The 18,579-nt window shown below is 46.3% G+C and overlaps 1 protein-coding gene across 4 annotated transcripts; it reads left to right on the top strand.

Moving 5' to 3' along the window:
* The first annotated feature begins 1,611 nt into the window (after positions 1-1,611).
* Positions 1,612-18,272, top strand: LOC121594844. 4 transcript variants are annotated; one of them, XM_041918584.1, is made up of 5 exons: positions 1,612-2,108; positions 16,849-16,974; positions 17,044-17,202; positions 17,294-17,440; positions 17,526-18,272. In XM_041918584.1, exons 2-5 carry the CDS (start codon positions 16,873-16,875, stop codon positions 17,655-17,657), a joined length of 540 nt encoding a protein of 179 aa, XP_041774518.1. In that variant the 5' UTR covers positions 1,612-2,108; positions 16,849-16,872; the 3' UTR covers positions 17,658-18,272. The 4 variants fall into 4 exon arrangements, with proteins under 4 accessions (XP_041774518.1, XP_041774526.1, XP_041774510.1 ...); XM_041918592.1 differs by lacking the exon at positions 1,612-2,108 and adding an exon at positions 15,541-15,557; XM_041918576.1 differs by lacking the exon at positions 1,612-2,108 and adding an exon at positions 15,818-16,133.
* Positions 18,273-18,579: the final 307 nt, after the last annotated feature.

Here is an 18,579-nt window from a genome sequence, read left to right as displayed (position 1 = left end):
ATATAATACAAAATCAGATCATTAGCCGCTCTTTTCCTTTCCAGACGATAGTTACGTTACAACAGTTTAATTTTTGATATAAAAAAAAGTTCATCAATATAACTGTAGCAGATTATTTTCAATTGGTCATAGGCCTCTGATATTTCCAACATTTGCATCATAGTGGCACATATTTATGCCAACTAACAAGATTCGGTACGCAAAAAAAATGTGCAAAACATGGCTTTGACTTACGCGTTACTTCCAATACAGAGCAGTAAATTTTGTACCGAAAAGTTGATGTTGGAAAAAGTTGAGCAGGAATTAAAGTAGCGAATTCTTACTTTTGATGCTGTCTAAAGTCCATACACTACATTAGGTCGTTCAGTCCAGTTCAGATCATTGGAGAGGAGTAGAAGATGTCATACAAGTCCTTAGTACGCGTTATTTCATTCCTTCCAATCTCCATAGAAATCTTCATTCATTATGGCGATCAAAATAAGAGTCATAAGCTCACCTATAGTTTATCTAATGACATTGGTCTTGGTAGGATGCTTGATGGAAGCCTGATGGACACCGTTTGCAACACTTTATCAAAATTAACGCGTGTTTGTGCTGACGTCTAGCTTCATCTGATTTCTAAACGTTTTGTAGAAATATAATGTTCTATCTTTAGTATACCTAAAGATGGGTTCGACCCTTTCCAAAACAATAAGCCAAATAAGTGTGAGAGCTTGCGTTTTTAATTCCTGTTGGCTAAGTGATTTTATTAATTTGTACAAGTCTTTTTGTTATAGAGATTGCTTAGCTGGTCGCCAAGTGCCTTGATTGATGGCTTAACAGGAAAAAGTAATGTTTCTAAACTACATACATATGAGTAAGACATTCACAATTTTGTATGAGGCTGAAACTAAACCGTGAGATGTTTCTCTTAAGAATTATTCATCAAATATTTGTTTTTCTAACAAATTTAACCATCGGAAAGGGAATTTAAATTGATGTTTTTAACCATTTTACCAAAATTGTGCGAAATTGAAAGCTCAATTTCGTCAAAATAATCATACTTGGTTTTTCTTCTAGGACTAGAACAGTTTTAGCATTTTTTAATGAATTACTTATGTATCATTTAACAAATAGTTAACAATTTATAATAATTCAACATAATTCAGGAAAAATGAGATGAAATTGCAGCGGAAAAATGATACATGCATGATTAGTTGATTGAAATTCTGATCAATCGCTGCTTCGAGCAGACACCGTCATTTAAGGTAACAAGGAAGAAGTTTAGAGCACGAAAGCAATTAAATCGAACGGTGGAGACGAATCGATTGCCGGCTTGCAAGTGTACGAGAGAACGAGGAAAAGGTGACCAAGATTCCGACAGCTAGCTTTAAACCGAGAACTATAAGGAGGGAGAAGTAGATTGACATAGAGCAGCGAGAGATAGAGAGAGAGAGAGACGGTAAGATAGAGAGGGAGTGTATCGAGTGAGAGAGAAAGAGAGGTAATGAGAAGACAAAAAAAGAAGAAGGGTGTAGTAATACAGAAAAAAAACCCCAACAGCGACCACACTAAACGCACCCGACCGACCCATTCATCGATACGCGCGAGCCAATACGCCCGGTATGTGTGCGAGCGTGCGCGCGCGCCAACGTGACGGGGGCTTAACGCAATAACGCAGGCCGTATCGTGGTGGAGGTGCCGTTTGTTGATGTTGTTGTTTGTGCAGTGTTGTGGTGCCGTCTGCTCGCTATTGCAATTGTACTATCAAACTTAATCCGCATGCGAACGTGCGCGCGCATGATCAAGAGTGTGTACGGGCGTTCCGTTGAGTAGCCGTTGAGTGTGCGTTTGTTTTTTTGGTATTAGTTTTTGAGGGTACTATTAGGTCGTTTTAGTTTTTTTTGTTGTTGTTACAATATTAAGAGTGATCGTGAAAATTTCGTTCGACTGTTTGGGACCTTTTGGAGAGTGTTTCTCGAGAGCGACGTGTGAGGAAAGTGCATGCGCTACTGCCGGCATGATCCGTAGTTACTGCTGAGTCCGCCAACTGTGTGTCCGAGTGTGTTTGTTGGTGATCCTGCATCCTCATTGGTTGTCGCCCGCAGCAGCTGAATACATCCGTCAAGGTATGCAAGAGGTGTGAAACATTCCAGAGGTTACCGGCTGGTCGGGGGTTGACGCACGGATCCGGTTTAGCGTCCGGTCCACCTTGACCGTTTCGTAGTCGCTGTGATTATGCATACGCGCAAGGTCTTCCAGATGCTGCCGGGACATTGTGACAAAACTTGACCTATGTCGGCGTGTCGAAGTAAGCAAGGCAACGAGCAAACCAAACAAAAAAAGCTTTAATGCTCGGGTACATGTTGCGTATCAATAAAGGACACTGCCAGCCATGGCGTCCTCCGTGATTTCCCCGCTCCGTTGCGAAACTATGCAGCAACGAAAGAAAAAAACCCCAACCAAACGTGCTGCCCTGTCTGGTGTATGCAATCGGGCGGTCAAACCACCTACCGCAACAATTCCAGCAACTTCTTGCGAGGTGGCGTGGGCGTTCGGAGTGCTTTCAACATCCGGCACGATGAAGTTCTGATCCGAAACGAAGAGAAAAACAAAAACATACAGCGAGCTACAATCAATCGCCAATCAGGAATCTCCAGCGGAAAGTGAAACCACGATGGCGCCTGAAAGTGAGAGATCGCGTTCCATCGCGTTTGACATCTGCCAGCAGTATGTATGCACGTGTGTGTAACGTGCACCGCACAAAAACGAAACCCGCGCCGTCCGCCTTAATCGCTGCCGAAGGGCCGAAGGACTCGTCGCCGGCACACGAAACGCAATCGAAATGTTGAACCCCAGCCTGTCAAAATCAATCAAACGCGTACGGCAGTCAGTGTCAGCGAGCTGTTACGTGACGCTAGTATGTGTGTTTTGCATGTGTGTGTGTGTGTGTGTGTGTGTGTGTGTGTGTGTGTGTGTGGTGTGTGCTATGGTGGATTGGCTGCGTCGATTTGATGAGAAATTACGGCCGTGGAATGCGGCGGCCCGGTGGTGGGACCATTGGAAAACATCTATTAGTCCAATTATGTCAATTTATTCAGCCACCGTACCTGCCGCGCATATTGAAGGACAGCGCGAGTTTAATGCGGGGGAGGAGCGGCTTAATGAGCGTGTGCGTACAAAATGGAGAGTGCAAAATGAATACGAAAGAGCGCGCAAAGGAAGCGCACTGTATCGCGCAACTTGATAATCAAAACTTCAGCCAAAAAAAAAAAAATCAAATCACTCGTGTCAAACGTTTACTATGCAAATGGAATTAGGACGCTTCCTGCGGCAAAAACAGAACAATCACATCACACACACTTTACGTCACCCGCAGGCGCTGAAATGCGCTGTCCCAGGGAGAATAATAAGACTACCATCTGGCCAAATCGTTGCGCCTTTTTCCACCCGTCGTGATCAATCTGGCCGCTCCTGAGGTGGTCGCTAGATCGTGTGCCTAGCGAGCGCCATTTTCGCAACCTTTAACTTGATGCCGCGCCACGGATTAGCGCAATGCGTTTGTGGTAGTGATGGGCACGCTGGAGCGCACCTATGGTTCCGAGCCAACACGTCGGCTATTGTTAGTTAGTAGATGTACGTGATGGGGAAGATGGGCCTGCTGCCGGGTTTGGATTGATTCGAATCGAGCTGCTTTTGGATTCGAATCCAGATCAGCTCCGGAGTTGGGGGGCTGGTAGGGCTGGAATAATGTTAAGCCTTTTTCTTAAATTTTAACCATCCTCGGCAAGTTGTTGATAAACTCATAATTTTTTTTTTTTTATTGGCTCAACAACCGATGCCGGTCAAGGCCTGGCAACACACTTGTGGGGTTGGCTTTCAGTGACTTATTGAGTTCCCCCCATAGCAGGATAGTCAGTCCCACGTATGGCGGCACGGTCTATTTGGGGCTTGAACCCATGACGGGCATGTTGTTAAGTCGTACGAGTTGACGACTGTACCATGAGACCGGCTATAAACTCATAACTACAATTCGTAATTTATATTACTTTATCTGTTCTGTACAGTTGCACTGTACACTGTACATACACGAAAACTATACAGGGGTTTTCAAGCCAGTTTCGAATGTAAACATTATTATTCACCGCGTGCAACATGTTAATCCACATCAATCTGATGTTATATTTCCATCATAATTTTGAATTTCTTCAGCATGTTTTTCAACACGACTCAGGCTGGAATGAATTTGATAGTTTTTTGTTATGAAAATCATGTGTTGACTTCGAAATTTCATGTTGAAGCAAATACACCATTTGAAAGTTCTTTAAAAACATCTTGGATGCGGTGAATAATTATGTGCACACTGGAAAATGACTTGAAAACCCCTATAAATCACGAGCATTATCAAAACAAAAATCTGGAAACAACCTAAAAACCATGGATAACCCACGAGTTAAGTACGAGTACGAGTTAAGTACGGTAGTAGAACTATTCAATAGGAGCCATTTGGATTCGATCGGAGTAATCTGGATGCAATCGGAGCCAATCGTTAGGAGCAGCCGGATTGGAAAACAGAATCCGATTGAGATCCAATCCGATCCTACTAGGAGCCGGATTAAGAGTCGGAGCTTTACCTCAATTCAACTCCGACTCCGGACGACTCCAGATAGCTCTTGGACAACTCCGCATGGCTCCGAATAATGCTACCTCCGTTTTTATTTGCAATCTTAACCCATCACCAGTATATAGCCGCCTGCTGTAACGTTCCTTGTTTGCCCTATAAAAAAAACCCACATTTTTCTTTTCGGCCAACTTCGCGTAAGCCTGAATCCAAATCGCTCTAGATACGCAAACGGGTTCAAAACTGAAAGACCAACAGCCTTCGGCAGTGTTTTTTTTGTGTGTGTGTGTTTCGTTTACCACTCGATCACGGCCATAAACCAGCAAACAAACACGGCGCGAATACAAGAAGCGTGCCATCGCTTGGCTGCTTTAATGTTTGCTCCCTCTCTCTCTCTTTCTCTTTGTCTCTCTTCTATCTCTTTTTCTCTCTGTCTGCGCTCCGTGGCGATCCATTCACTCTCACTTTCACTCTCGATCGGTCGTAAAGCGGCCGTATTTTGTTTTTTTTTTTACTTCGCATTTTGCGGCGAGTCTTTCGCTTTTGGGTTAAGTGTTTATGCATTTTCACGCTCTGCAGCCAAAAAGAAGCTCGGTCACTTGGTCACTCGGTTGGGAGAATTAGTTGGCTTTTTTTTCGTTGGTTTTTGCTGATGTTCGTGCGCGTGTACGTGCAGCTATTTCCCACCCAGGTTTGTCAGTCACTTTTTGGACGCAGAGTTTGCGTGAACTCAATGCCTGATTCCCTTTCGTGAACGGCGGGTTGGTGGTGGGCCACACGCAGGATGGATTGCAACATGTCTGCTTTATTATTAGCTACTACCTATCAGGGGGGAATCGAAAGGTGATCTGTAAAAAAAAGAAACAGAATGGACTGCACTCCCGGTGGGAAAGCCATAGAGGCATGGGACAAGCTAATCTATTTTCAGATGACAATATGGGAGGAACGTCCAAAATCTAACGCACCATGTCTCGCCGTGTCGTCCGCCGTATCGATTCATTTCATCAAATTGGCAAACGCATTGGTGCGTTAATCATTGCACCTCTCCATTCCACCGACCAGGCCGATGTTACTCGGGGGGGGGGGGGGGGGGATGATTCACGCAGCTGGCGGCTTCTTCAGTTCGGTTGATTTTTTTGTTTTCGCACGAATCATACGTCGAGTTTTTTTTTCTTTTTCGCAACCAAAACCGATCGCGAAACAAAAACCTCGTGCCCGAAATGAGCCAATAAAGTGGCGTAGCCGCTTAACGAGACGAGCGGGCGGTTGGGCAACATGGTCGAGCTGTTAGCCTGCCATCGTCCATCGTCCCGGGTCGTAAGCTGAAGTGCGTGTTTGTGTGTTAGTGTGCGGGGTTGACCGTTTGTACTCGATGCACTCGCGCGTTATGAGGCTTCAGAGCGGCCATCGGCCTTTGGCGAGACTAATGGCTACCACTCAGCAGGGCTCACAGCCAAAGGTCGCACAGGCGCGTTGTGAAGCGGGGCCCTGGGAGAGCTAGGGTCCGGTCGATTTAGGACAAGCAGGTGCTTAAGCTAACCCGAATGTGTCAGGCCGGGGTGTCAGCTGGACTAATCGTTAGCGCCGGCATCGACAACAACACTATTAAGCGAACTGCCTGCGGGGGAGGGAGAGACATTTTGCGCACAATGTAATGTCAAACGGCTCACACGTACGGGAACCTGGGGCAAAACGGTCATTTTACGGAAAAGAGCCATTTGCATATTTGGCAAATGTACACCTTTTCGATTACTTATATCAATAAAAAGCATTAAGTGTTTGATGCACAGCATGAACGATTTTTAAATTAAGGGATTCAATGTATGCTCAAAATGAAGCTATTTTAACCGTGTTTCCAGCCTCACCCTTGTCTATGATTTTCGATTTGATTGGTAATGTTCAGGTTAAGTTATCTATTTTTGCTAAAAGTTTCCACTTGGGCAAAATGACCGATTTCTTCTGACAGAAGGATTGATAAAAGGTTGTGATGCTGTATAGTGATTTAATTTGTTATAATTCCATGATATTGATATTTTCCTGTACCTGTAATGGTAATATAAATGAATGTTCAGTCGTTGTCACTAAATTTTAGCTTTAACTCGCCTATTTTTGTCTCTAAGGCACGAACATTGCCTCAAAGGCATCAACTTTAGGCAGTGTGCATCAATTGTTGTTTCTAAAGCATCAATTTTTGACTGTCAGTCAATCGCTTTATTTGCAAAATTTATCGTATGTTTGTTCTGTTTGTTATGTTTGTTCCGAGATGATTAACTTTAAGTTAAATAGTTAATATATGCAACGGTAGAATTTGAAATGTTACAATTGTTATTCCAATATAAGAAGTTTTAATGGATTGACAAAAGTTGGCATATATTTTCAGGTGTAAACAATATATTTAAAATTATTTTGTTTTATTATTTTTTCACAAAAAACAGTCAAGTCACTCGGTTTTTGTATAGTTTTTGTAATGTCAAATAATGGTTGTCATACATCTGTTCGAATACCTGATACATTTATCATGATTCCTTCAAGAGACAAAATGTTTTGACTTACAGATACAAATGTAGCTAAAACCCCAAGCATCTATAAAACTAAAACCTCAGAATGACATTCTATCGCCTGTTTGTCAATAATCATGTTAGAACTAGTCCTCTAGCGATTTATTACGTTACTTTAGCTAGGACTATCCCATTGGTCTCATAGTACAATCGTCAGCTCGTACGACTCAATAAGATGCTCGTTGTGAGTTCAAGTCTAGAATGAACCATCCTCCCGTTGCAAGGACTGTGACTCCCGGCTGCGTGGTACTGAATAAGTCTTGATAGCCTATGTATATCGCCATGTTCCTCTAGGACGTTACTCTAAGCAGAAGAACAAGCTAGAATCTTGTCATGGATATTGATGTCTATTTTAGCTCTTCTAGTTAACATTTAGAGTTTAGTTTAGTCTAGTTTAGTTTAGTTTATTAATCGAAGGACTATGAAGCCCTCTCGAGTCAGAATTTGTTTACAATAGATATTAGATAACGAACAGAACATTTATATAATGTTGTTGTTGAACGCATTCCGAACACTTAAAAGTGAAGTCAGTTCCGTTATCGCCATTCCAGGCTCATAAATATCGTCAGCTGAATTTAATAGACGGCACATACAAAGAAGGGGGTTGCGAGAGCCAAATGTTGTTCGGATTTCAGCGACTGCCAGAATTGGTCGGCGCCGGAGTATTCTGGCGGAAACATACAGGTGAATCCTTGAAAGCAGCTCGGGACAGTCGATGGTTCCGTTTAAGATTCCCGTGATAAATGCCAGTCTGGCGTGCTCAACACGTTCGGCGAGAGGCGGGATCCCAAGCAGCAAACACCTAGTCCTGTAGTCGAGACGACGCGGCCAATCACGAAGGGTTGGATGGGCTCTAGACGCGCAAGTACCCGAGTGGATGCTGGCCACCAAACAATGCTAGCATATTCCACCAGTGGTCTGATAAGTGCGCAGTACAGTGTCTTGAAACACATAGGATCACGAAGCTCGCGCGTCATGTTTATGACCAAGCCAAGTAGCCGATTGCCACTAGCGACTACTTGGTCTATCTGTTCTTCGAAGGAGAGTTTAGCATCTAGGAGGACTCCTAGATCCTTTACACAGTTTACTGTTTCGAGGTTCTGACCATCATGCGTATAATTAAACAGCGCTGGAGCTCTTCAACGGCTGAATGAGATTATGGCGCATTTATCGATACAGACGCTTAGTGCGTTACGCTTGGACCAGGAGACAAATTCAGTGGCTTGAAGTTGAAGATGGTCCTCGGGCTCACGGATTTCACGATATATTTTAGCATCATCTGCGTAGAGTAGGCAACTATTATCCGGGAGTGCCGTAAGGATTGGCGAATGGCCATTTTGCCAGAAACTATGACCATTGATATTGTCTCATAGATGATTGTGTATGACGATTTTTGATGACTTCAATTTCTATGTTTCAGGACATAAATTCTTTGTTTTATAGTCTGCTGCTTTGATTTTACGAATAAAATGTTAGAGCATCGATTGAAGTATAATATTCAGTTTTAAGTGATCAACGAGATGCATAGCAAAATCCTTAACATGCCCATTTTACCCCAATGCTCCCCATACACTCTTGCCAGCGCTAGGAATAGTTGTTTTTTTTTCGTTTTTTTTCTACTTTCAACGCGGCAATTGTTTCGCTCTCCGGTGTACGTTGCTCAACGTTTATTCCCCCCCCCCCCCCCCCTCCTGTCATCACCTTGCCGTGGCCGCGCGGTGCTGAAGAAGCACATAATGGGTGTAATTTGTCTTCCAGCAACAAGCGCTTCGGCGCGTTTTTTTTTGCGGAGATGCGGCTTGCTCTCGACCTGTCTCGAGGAGCGTGCCACCGATGCTCGTTTATCCGCTGCCCTATGACACCGCGTGGGTCAGCAGCCTTGCGCCCCGCGGTGCAGTTTAATTGCCACCGAGCCGGGCGGGAGCAAACCGTCATCAAAGCCACTCTCATCTCTTGTTGCAGCTTCGCTCAAGGCACTCAAGGCCGTCGAGCGTGTCCCAATTCCTGTCCGGCCTGATAGGGCACCAAAGGAGTATGTGTGTGAAGGGTATTGCGCAATGCGGGCAGCGGTGACTTGTTTGTGTGCAGCTTCTGGAGCAAGGTGATATTTAACCCCCCCCCTCCCAGTGCTCCGTCCCAACTGCAACAGGTTCTGGTTTGGATACCGTCCCAGAGAGGCTCGGCGAATGGAGCGTCCTCCAACAGGTCTCAAACTTGGGCGCACTAACAAAAAAAAGGGAAGTGACATTTCACCAGTTTTGGCGAACCTGCTCCAGAGTGTTTAAACAAGTTTGCAGCCTTCTGTTTTGCGTCGTGGACGATTACGCCCTCCTCCCAAAAGCAGCGCTGGTACGCAAAGCGTGCGAGAAGCGAGGAAATTGCATAGCCGCGTGTGTGTGTGTGTGTGTGTGTGTGTGTGTAGGACAGAGCAGCTAGCTAGTGGGTCTGCGTCTGGTCGTCCTGAATCCCGGCCCGGTCGTCCAAAAACGAGCCGACCGACGCAGATCCTGCATCAGTTGCAGCTCAACCGTGGGACTGGTTTAAAGACTTTCTCTGGCCCGCTCGTCGGCTCGTTGGCTCGCGAGCGTTACTAGCTACTTCGGAGGGCAAGTGCTGATACCTTACTTCGAGCTCCTCGCGTACCATCTCGTGTGCTTGTACACCGGCGCCGCTTCCAATCAACCAAACGCATCATTCAGCACGCGCACAACCATGGCGACAGGAGCAACGCCCGCGCTGTGGAAGCTTTTCGCTGCCGTCACCCTGCTGCTGGTGCTCTTCGCTGCGCACGGCACGCCCGCCAGTGTCGTGGCCAGCTCCCGCCTCCGACGCGTGCACAAATCGACCTACTCGGAAGCGGCCCCGCCGGACAGCGCCGCCATCCAAGCGATTGCCAGCGGTCGGGCCGGCGCGAAAGCACACCCGAAGGAGGGCCACGTTGGGGTGGGCCGTTTGGCCACCGGCAAGAAGGCGGCCGTCACGACGATGAAGTCCACCGGCACCACTCTGCGGCAGCGTGTCGATCAGGCGGTGCAGACGGTGCGCGCCCGCTCGAAGGAGATCAAGATGGAGCAGGAGCAGAAGCGCGTCGACCGGAAGCTGCGCCGGGACGAGAAGAAGCAGGAGCGGGAGCAGAGCGCCGCGGCCGCACCGCTCAACCCGCACAACCTCAAAATGCCCGACTGCCCCGCCGGCAAGGTGTACAACGGTCGGCGCTGCGTGGCGATGGGCAAGATGCCGAAACATTGAGCGGTTCCGTGTGCGCAGCTAGCTAGGTTAGGTAAGGCGAGCGGTTGCATTAGCTGTAAGATGTAAGTGTGTGCGTGCGGTTTGACCAATAAATGTTACTACCTGCACCGAAATGCATTCGTGTGTTTTGTTTTGTTTTCGTTGTGCGTATACGCGCGCTTGTGCGTTACAGCGATGCGGCGCAGCGTTAGGTACGCGCCAACGGTCGTTGCGGTAACCGTCGCATGCGCCTTGCGCACCTGCAGCGCGTTCTGTCCCACGCGGGGACGCAAAACGCAATCACGCGATGTTCAGCTGCGGCACAAGAACCGTTACGGTGCCTTTTGTTTGGATGTAAATCATCAAAGCTGCATTGATTATCGCGGAAATTGCCGGCAGATATCGTGCGGGCTCCGTTCTACCGATAGCAGCCATCAATCGCATCAACCGCACTACACGGTACGCATCGCATCCGGACATCACAACAATGGTGCGCTCACAACAACGTCTCAGAAAGCTTGTTCAAACCCGCCGAAGGGCAATGATTATGTTTGCCGTTTTTTGTTTTGTATTGCTGCTGCTGTTTGGTGCTGTTGTTACGCCGTCTCACGCAAACTGCTGGAATGCCAAGGGGATAGTTACTTCCTATCGCATTGGGGAAGCACTATCTATGCTAACGAGAATCATGAGTCGGTGCGTGTTGAGAGCATAAAAGGCGAAAAAAAATTCCAACAAAGTCTGTTTGACCTTTCTCGCCGCTGGTGATATCCATTTCCGTTTACAAAGCGCTACGCGATCTATTTAAACTATTTTACCATGAGCGAAATGGCGAATCGAATCCGCAACCTTCACCTTCACGTCTCTCTGTGTACTAAAACGAAGAAATAATCCACCGTAAAAAAAGAAGCATAAACCCCGAAGGGCAGTGTGCGTCAAGGAAGGCTTTTGTACCATTACCCGCGTTGTCACCTGATGCCGTTGCCGTCAAGGAATGTGTACAGGTTTTCAAGTTTACAATTCGTCATCCGTGGACTGGTATAATGAGCGTGATAAATCGCTCGCGTCGGGCTAGAGATCACGGGTGCCTAAACACAAGGCACAGAAAATGGCACCAACCTCTTAATGACGCTGTGTGTGTTTGTGTGTGCGAGGGCACAAGAAATGCACTGCTTGATTGCCGGGCAAAACAAGGTTGGCAAAGTTGAGGCGCTTTTTTGCTTTGGGAAAATTAAATCAATAAACTAGAATAAAGACGCATTTCGGCAGAGGATTTTTTGTTTGACGTCGAACGTCGAAACGAACGTCGAATGTGTGTGTGTGAATGTCGTGTTGTATATATGTGGAGTTGTAGGAAAGGGAGAAGTGAAGGCTGCATTCAACCGAGTAACCTTCTGAGCGCGACTGTCACTGTTATCAAGCGAGCTTTCGGGGGTTTGAAGGCGTCAGCGCAGTGGTGTCACTCTCGGTTGATCGCAAACATTGCCATCTTAATTTCAAGTAACAGTTTGAGTCTTATCATACTTCTAACGATGATGTTTATCAGCTGAAAATGATGCTATTTCCAATTATATCGTTAATGATGTGCCCCTCTGAAAAATTATTAAATAATTGAAAAATAAAAGTGTTGCTTTTTTATCTAAAAGTGGGTATATTTAATTTAATATTTAATTCCAAATTCAATTTATTCAATATAATTGTCTATCTACTAGGTTTAACAATATGATTTTTTAAATTACTAAGTCTAATACTAGTCTTAGTATAGCTCTCGAAGCTCTTAGTCGTGAAGAATTCCAAAAATGTTTGAAGCTAGTAAAATTAAACAAGAAACTAAAAACTAAAAATGGATTATGAAGGGCCAGTGCATGCAATTATCTCTATTGAGCCTGATTTGCTTTTAATAATAAAGCTCTCTTTACTTTGCAAGGCACTATTCTACAGAATTCTGTAACTGTGTAACTATTTGTAGATCTTAATCATTTTGAACGCTGCTTCAAAGTTTCAAAATTTCAAAGTTATAATCTATTGTTATAAATCCGCTTCCAATGACGGGACTTATGAATCACCAGCGTATTGATAGAAATCCATGCCATAAAAACTTTATTTTCCCAAACTTTTAAGTGCCTCAGACATGTGACATACTTTACAACGAGTTACAAACAGGTGGCTATGACGAACGTAAAAACGGCAAATAAATATATAAATAAATAACTTAATGCTTCTGATCGGCAATATGTGCCTCAAAGAATCATTTTACGATTATTTACACTAACGTTAAGATCGACAGTATTGTTTAAAGAGCTATATGCATTTAGAAGTAAAGGGTCTTTGGAGCCAAATTCCGTCGTCCTGAATTCAGTGCTAAATGGAGCTCGTGGCCTTAAACTCCTGCTAGGGGCCTGAACATGATTTTTTTTCGAGAACGGACGGGGCATCAATGTATCCGTTGATGAGCTTATGTAAGAAAGTGCACTGAGCCGTCATTCGCCTGTGCTCGAGGGAGTCCAGTCCAAAAAGTAGGCACCTACTTTTTTCTAAAAGTAGTAGCAGGGATAAGTAGCGTGACGAGACCAACTCAGACGGTACCAAAAGACGCGTGTGAATTTTCTTTGGATAGGTTTTAGCCGTTCAATTCTGTATTTTTGAGTTGGTATCCATATTATTGAAGCAAACTCTAGAACAGGCCTAACTATAGCACAATAGAAGGGTTTTAAGGCATATGGACCACTAAAGTCCTCTCCAACACAAATTTCTGTTGATAAATGTTTGCCCATGTCGTTTCACCGTTCTAATTGTCCAATAGTGTTTAACTACTGCATCTCCGGTACACAATTACAACGACACAGTGCAGTAAAAGACTTAGGAGTTACTCTTGACCGTAAACTTGACTTTCATGTGCACCATAACGAAATTATTGATAGAGCGAACAGAATGCTAGGATTTATACGCAGGCAGTCGAGAGAATTCTCCGACCCACATTGTCTTGTCGCACTCTACAAATCACTAGTCAGATCCATCCTAGAATACTCCTCAGTAGTTTGGAGCCCATCGTCGTCGTTATGGTCAAATAAGATTGAATCAGTGCAGAACAAATTCACCTGTTTGGTCTTACGGTTCACACCCTGGCGTAACGTAGCAGCGAGACCTAGTTATCATGCCCGGTGTTTAATTTTTGGACTCGAATCTCTCGCTACTCGTCGCGAAACGGCGCAAATCTTGTTCATGAAAAAAATCATCCTAGGAGAGATCGATTCACCGGACCTTTGAGCTAGAGTTAATTTCCACGTACCTGCTCGTATTTTAAGAAACTTTAGGCTACTAAGAGTTGACCAAACTAGACGTGCATATAGCGATAATGAACCTTTGACTGCGATGGCTATCCGATTTAATGCGCATTATGACTCTTTCGACTGGAATTCCCTAGGTTAACCTGTTTTTCTTGCTGTGATACTCTTTCTTATTTATTTTGTGCTGATGTTACATTGTACCGTGATGCTTTATGTTATTATAAGTTTAGTTTATAAGATCAGTGATAAGGCCAATTATGGCCAATCACTTAACATTTGCAAATAAACAAATAAACAAATAAACACGCAAGACAAATCCTAACAAACGAAGAGCTTTTGAAATACATAACTCAGAGTGATCTTGAAGAGTCAATATACTATCTAGTTGTACACCTAAGGCACGAACTACATATGTGCGGGGAACTAAGCTGCCATCTAATGTATAGTGAAATCAAATAGGAGACCTTTCCCTCGAGAGAAATTAAGAAGCTTGAGAGTCACTGATCTACTGCGTCGTTAACTCCGTATTTAGATATTTTAGCCAGCAGAAGAGTATGGTTTACCGAATCAAAGGCAGCATGAAAATCGATATACACAACGTCTACTTGTTTTTCGTTATCGATTGGTATGACAAAAAATCAGCAATGGCATCAGATTAGATTCGATGCTGCGGTTTGGGGAAGACGTCAACGGAATCGGGTAATCGAGCAATAGCAGCTGCTGTGTCTAAGCTCGGAGCATCAACGTTGGTATAAAGCGAACTAAAATAGTTTGCCAAATGCTTGACTAATGCCGTTGTTGTGTTGTGTTGTTGTGCATGTGAACCTGCGAGAAACTCAAAATAGATCAAAATAGAAGATCAAAATAGCAACAATGATTTGTTGAGATTGGACTCATGCACACATATTGGAATTACCAATCGACAATCACATCAACAAAAATGGATTGGGGTAAGATAATTAGGAGTTTACTGATCAGATCTCAAGACCTACTGTGCGATGCGATGTAGTCCTTGTAGTTAACATAGTTTGAAACAACTCTCCGCATATTGAAGGACTTGAGCACACAAACTATCTCTTGACGTGATGTATTCTTGCGGTTTAAGAAGGTCTAAAAGTAGTATCTGAGTTGGATTCACCCTGGTCTCAAAACGCGTATTATAAGATCAGTTGATTTTTATGTCTTAATCTCAACTAAAAATATATATATATATATAAAGACAGAGGAAATGTTTTTTTTTTGGGAATGTATAGCAACGCATCTCTGTACCCCAATCAAAACCTACATCATCCCCACCCACAAACACTTGATTTGCAATGGCGACCAATGTCCAGCTTGATTTGTCCATTTGTCAAACTTGATTCGCTCAAAATCAATCCAAATGAGCCGCAATCCATGCTCAGGCTGTAAAAAGCACGCCGAACGTCTGAATTTCGATGCGACAAAGCGTAAAGGCCGATGTGAACGAACCTCGCACAGCAGTGATGCACAGTGTTTGGGCAGGTAAACAAAGCCCCTCCCCTCGGTGGCGGCGGGCTCCGAGAGCTGAAGCTCACGCGTCGCCGAGCGGCTGCAGCGAAGAGTGAAAGACGAAACGAGTCAAGGTCGCCACTCTTGGAAGAAGGAGGAGGCAAAGGAGTAGACGGGGGGGGGGGGGATCTGACAGTTACGCCATACTTTCGGGCTTCTCCGGTGGATCGGAACGGGGAAGGCACGGTACGGGCTGTGCCCCGAAAAGTGTGCGCGCGTCGTTCGTCGCGGCAGCGACTGGGAGAACGTGAACTAGTGAGCCTTGGAGCGTGTAGAAGTAGGAGGCTAGGAGCTACGCCGCTGCTCGGCCTGATCGCTGGAAATAGATTGGAATAGATCGATGTCAAATGGGTGGAGGTGGGGAGGCTAGGCTAGGCACACGTTGTGTCCACCACGATCGCTTCCAACATCGAAAAAATCGTGTTGAAATCTCAAAACCTCCTCGCAGCCACGCTGCAATATCAACGGGGCACTGTGCCTCAGCGCTGGTCAAATCGACACTCAGCCACGGGCTCGAGATCGCGGTTTTCGCACCAGCAAACAATAGTGGCAAACGGTAACCGCCCCGGATGGAATGGAGCGCTCTCTGCCTGCGCGGCGGCGACCCGCTCCCCGGTGCGAACGGTGTGGCCTCCATCCCTTCTCTCGGCTGCTGCTGCTGCTGCTGCTGCGACCAACGACCCATGCGATGGGGATGGGTGGGTGGTTTGAGATTGGGCTCGGGGAGAGACGGAGAGACACCATCTCAGCTTGGCAGCAGTCCTCTGCGGCGATCTGCGGTGATACATCTCGGCTCGCTCGGCGCTTAGGCATTAGTTAGTCATTTCTGTTCGAGCGATAGTCAATGCAGCAGTGGCCGCTGCCCGCCGTACGGTCCCGCACTAGTGACGGATGTAGGAGGGTTTCCTTTCGCACAGCATCGTAGTTTTTCAGGTTCGTTCAGGTTCTAGTGCCTTCAGTGTGTTGTGCTGCCCATTCGATCCCTGCGGCTGCGGACCGGAAGGCTACGGGCAATGTAGTTGTTCTACAGGCGTTTTTTTTCATTTTTTGGTGCATGGTGCTCTGTGCTCTTAGTGCGTCTCCAGATCCAGATCCGATCTCGTGCGAATGTTGGGCCACGCGAGTGTTTTACTTTTACTTTTTGAAATATCTCGCAAGGTCGCACGTCGCGTAAATATTGCATCACGATGCGCAGGTGCCTTGCACGGCGCTGCAAAATGGAGCTGGTGCTTACTACGCCTAATGTAAGGCACTCTACTGGCACAGCCTGCCCATTCTCTTCGTCAGCTAGTGTGACCTTCATCAAACGAGGAATGGGGCTTAAAAAAGGACGGTGGAAAGCTGGATCGAGGAAGCGGATCGCGTGGCCACACACACACACACACACACACACACACAAGCCACCACCAACAAGGTCGTGATTCGAATGTCCTCCGCTGCGGCCGAGAAGGAAGTGTGCCTCGCGGTGACAGTGTGCAGTGTTTTCCAGTGTTTCAGTTACAGCGCGTCGGCTCACGGGATGGTCTGCGTGTCTGCCCAAACCAATACCACAATCAGCCATTATCAAACACGCCCCAATCAAAGATTCAACGCTTTTTTTTCTTTGTTTTATTCTCTGATGCCGACCTGAAACGGTGTCACTTTGCAGTGTCCTCACCTTTTGCGCGCGAGAATGTTGCTGCCCAGCGTGACGAGCCCCGGGAAGCTTGTGCTGGTTGTGTTCCTGCTAGCGGCCGGTGCGATCAGTGCCGACGTTGAGCCCGCCCAAAAGCCGGTAAGTGCAAAGTGTGACCGACGTTCCTCTGCGAGGCGCTAATGTGTGTGTGTGTGTTTAACCTTGCAGCACTCGCGGCAGCCACGGGGACTGGGCTTCTTTCACAAGATCACACACCTCGGCTCGCTGCTCTACCAGCAGTACAACGACACCACCTACACGCTCAAGAACGTGTACGATCTGCTCAGCAACGAGTTTACCGACACGTTCACCACGACCACGCCGGACGTAAGTGACGAGCTACACACGAGCTAGAAGGGCTCTTACACTAACAAAACCATACACACACACACTGATCCAATCTTTGCGCTTCTATCAGCCTCGCACGTCACCGACCACGCCGGATCCGTCCACCAGTACGACGCCGAAGTACCGCATCTCCCGGGCCGAGCTGGGGCGCATCCTGAACCGCAACTATCGCGGTTTGCAGAAGCTGTTCCGGCTCGAATGGAACGACGCATGGAACGTAAGTGCTGGAGTGCTCTGCTCACTCTCTCTCTCTCTCTCTCTGTCTCTCTCCCGAAATGACTTAAAACTCATTCTTATCGCAGCAAACGAAGTACAACATCGACGACTACAAGCGGGAGCTGAAGAACTCGGCCTTTCCGCCGCGCAACAAAACGGCCGGACCGATCAACGTCAACCTGTCGGTGGAGGTAAAGGCGGACGTCAAGAAGCCGTAGCGGGATGCAGCCACGTCCCAACATTGAATTCAGTGCGCATTCTACAACTGTGATATGATACAACAAAAAACAATCTCGTCCTTTTTACGGAATGCGTTAAACCTTGTGCTCCAAAAGGGAGCGTCCTGTTCCGGTGGCAGTCGGCAGCTTCCTGCTGCCTCCAGTTTCCCTTTTAAAGTAAGGAGATAAGCTTAGCTAGAACCAGAACCTGAGTAGAGTAGTTTAGGGCTTCCTAGAGGTACACGTTCCGGGGTGGGGAGGCACCGCAGCGCTGAGACTTGGGAATCGGAACGTCACAGTCTGTATGTATATAGGTCGGTAACCGTGCAGTACCGTGAGTAATCGCAGGGAAGGTAGTGCGATGTTTGTTTTCATTTTCTAGCTGGTGCTGTAATAGGCGTAAGTTCATGGGAAGCCGGGGAAAGAATATTAGATTGTAATCTGGGTGTAGATTAAGACGCACACCGTTTTGTGTGCGTGTTTGTGCAGTTGTGAGAGTGGTGGCGCTCGGGCGCCGTATAAGCAATCACGTTCCAATCGGCTAGACACAGTGGAGTGCGATGGACGACTCTATCGCAATAATAATAGTAATAAAAGAAACCCGTATGACGAAGTTTTTCGTTTCACGCTGTTGTTTGGCTTGTTGGTTCGATGCAAGATGTGAGAAGACGAGCTACAAAAGTAGCGTCTGTCGAAATCGGTTGACCGGTCGACTCCACCCTGCGCGTCAAGGTTAGGTTGGACCAACCCCCCGATGGCAATGGCGGTTGTGTGTAGAGTGTGGAGCATCATTCAATCGTCGTGGCGGTTGAGTCATCTTCGAGCGCTATCTCTCGGCGCGCTCACTTTTCTATTCCAGCGAAAATGCTGCCTTGCACTCACACGCCGCATGACATTGAAAGGCACTAATTTGCGACGGCGA

Source organism: Anopheles merus, chromosome X (assembly GCF_017562075.2).
Source record: "Anopheles merus strain MAF chromosome X, AmerM5.1, whole genome shotgun sequence".
NCBI classification, from domain to species: domain Eukaryota; kingdom Metazoa; phylum Arthropoda; class Insecta; order Diptera; family Culicidae; genus Anopheles; species Anopheles merus.
Note: the sequence above shows the minus strand (reverse complement) of the source record. Positions and strands in the feature narration are given on the sequence as shown.

Coding starts and splice junctions, on each gene's coding strand:
- LOC121594844 (XM_041918584.1), top strand. CDS start 16,873: ATGTTGCTGCCCAGCGTGACGAGCCCCGGGAAGCTTGTGCTGGTTGTG. Junction 16,975..17,043: donor TTGAGCCCGCCCAAAAGCCG/GTAAGTGCAAAG, acceptor TTAACCTTGCAG/CACTCGCGGCAGCCACGGGG. Junction 17,441..17,525: donor AATGGAACGACGCATGGAAC/GTAAGTGCTGGA, acceptor TTCTTATCGCAG/CAAACGAAGTACAACATCGA.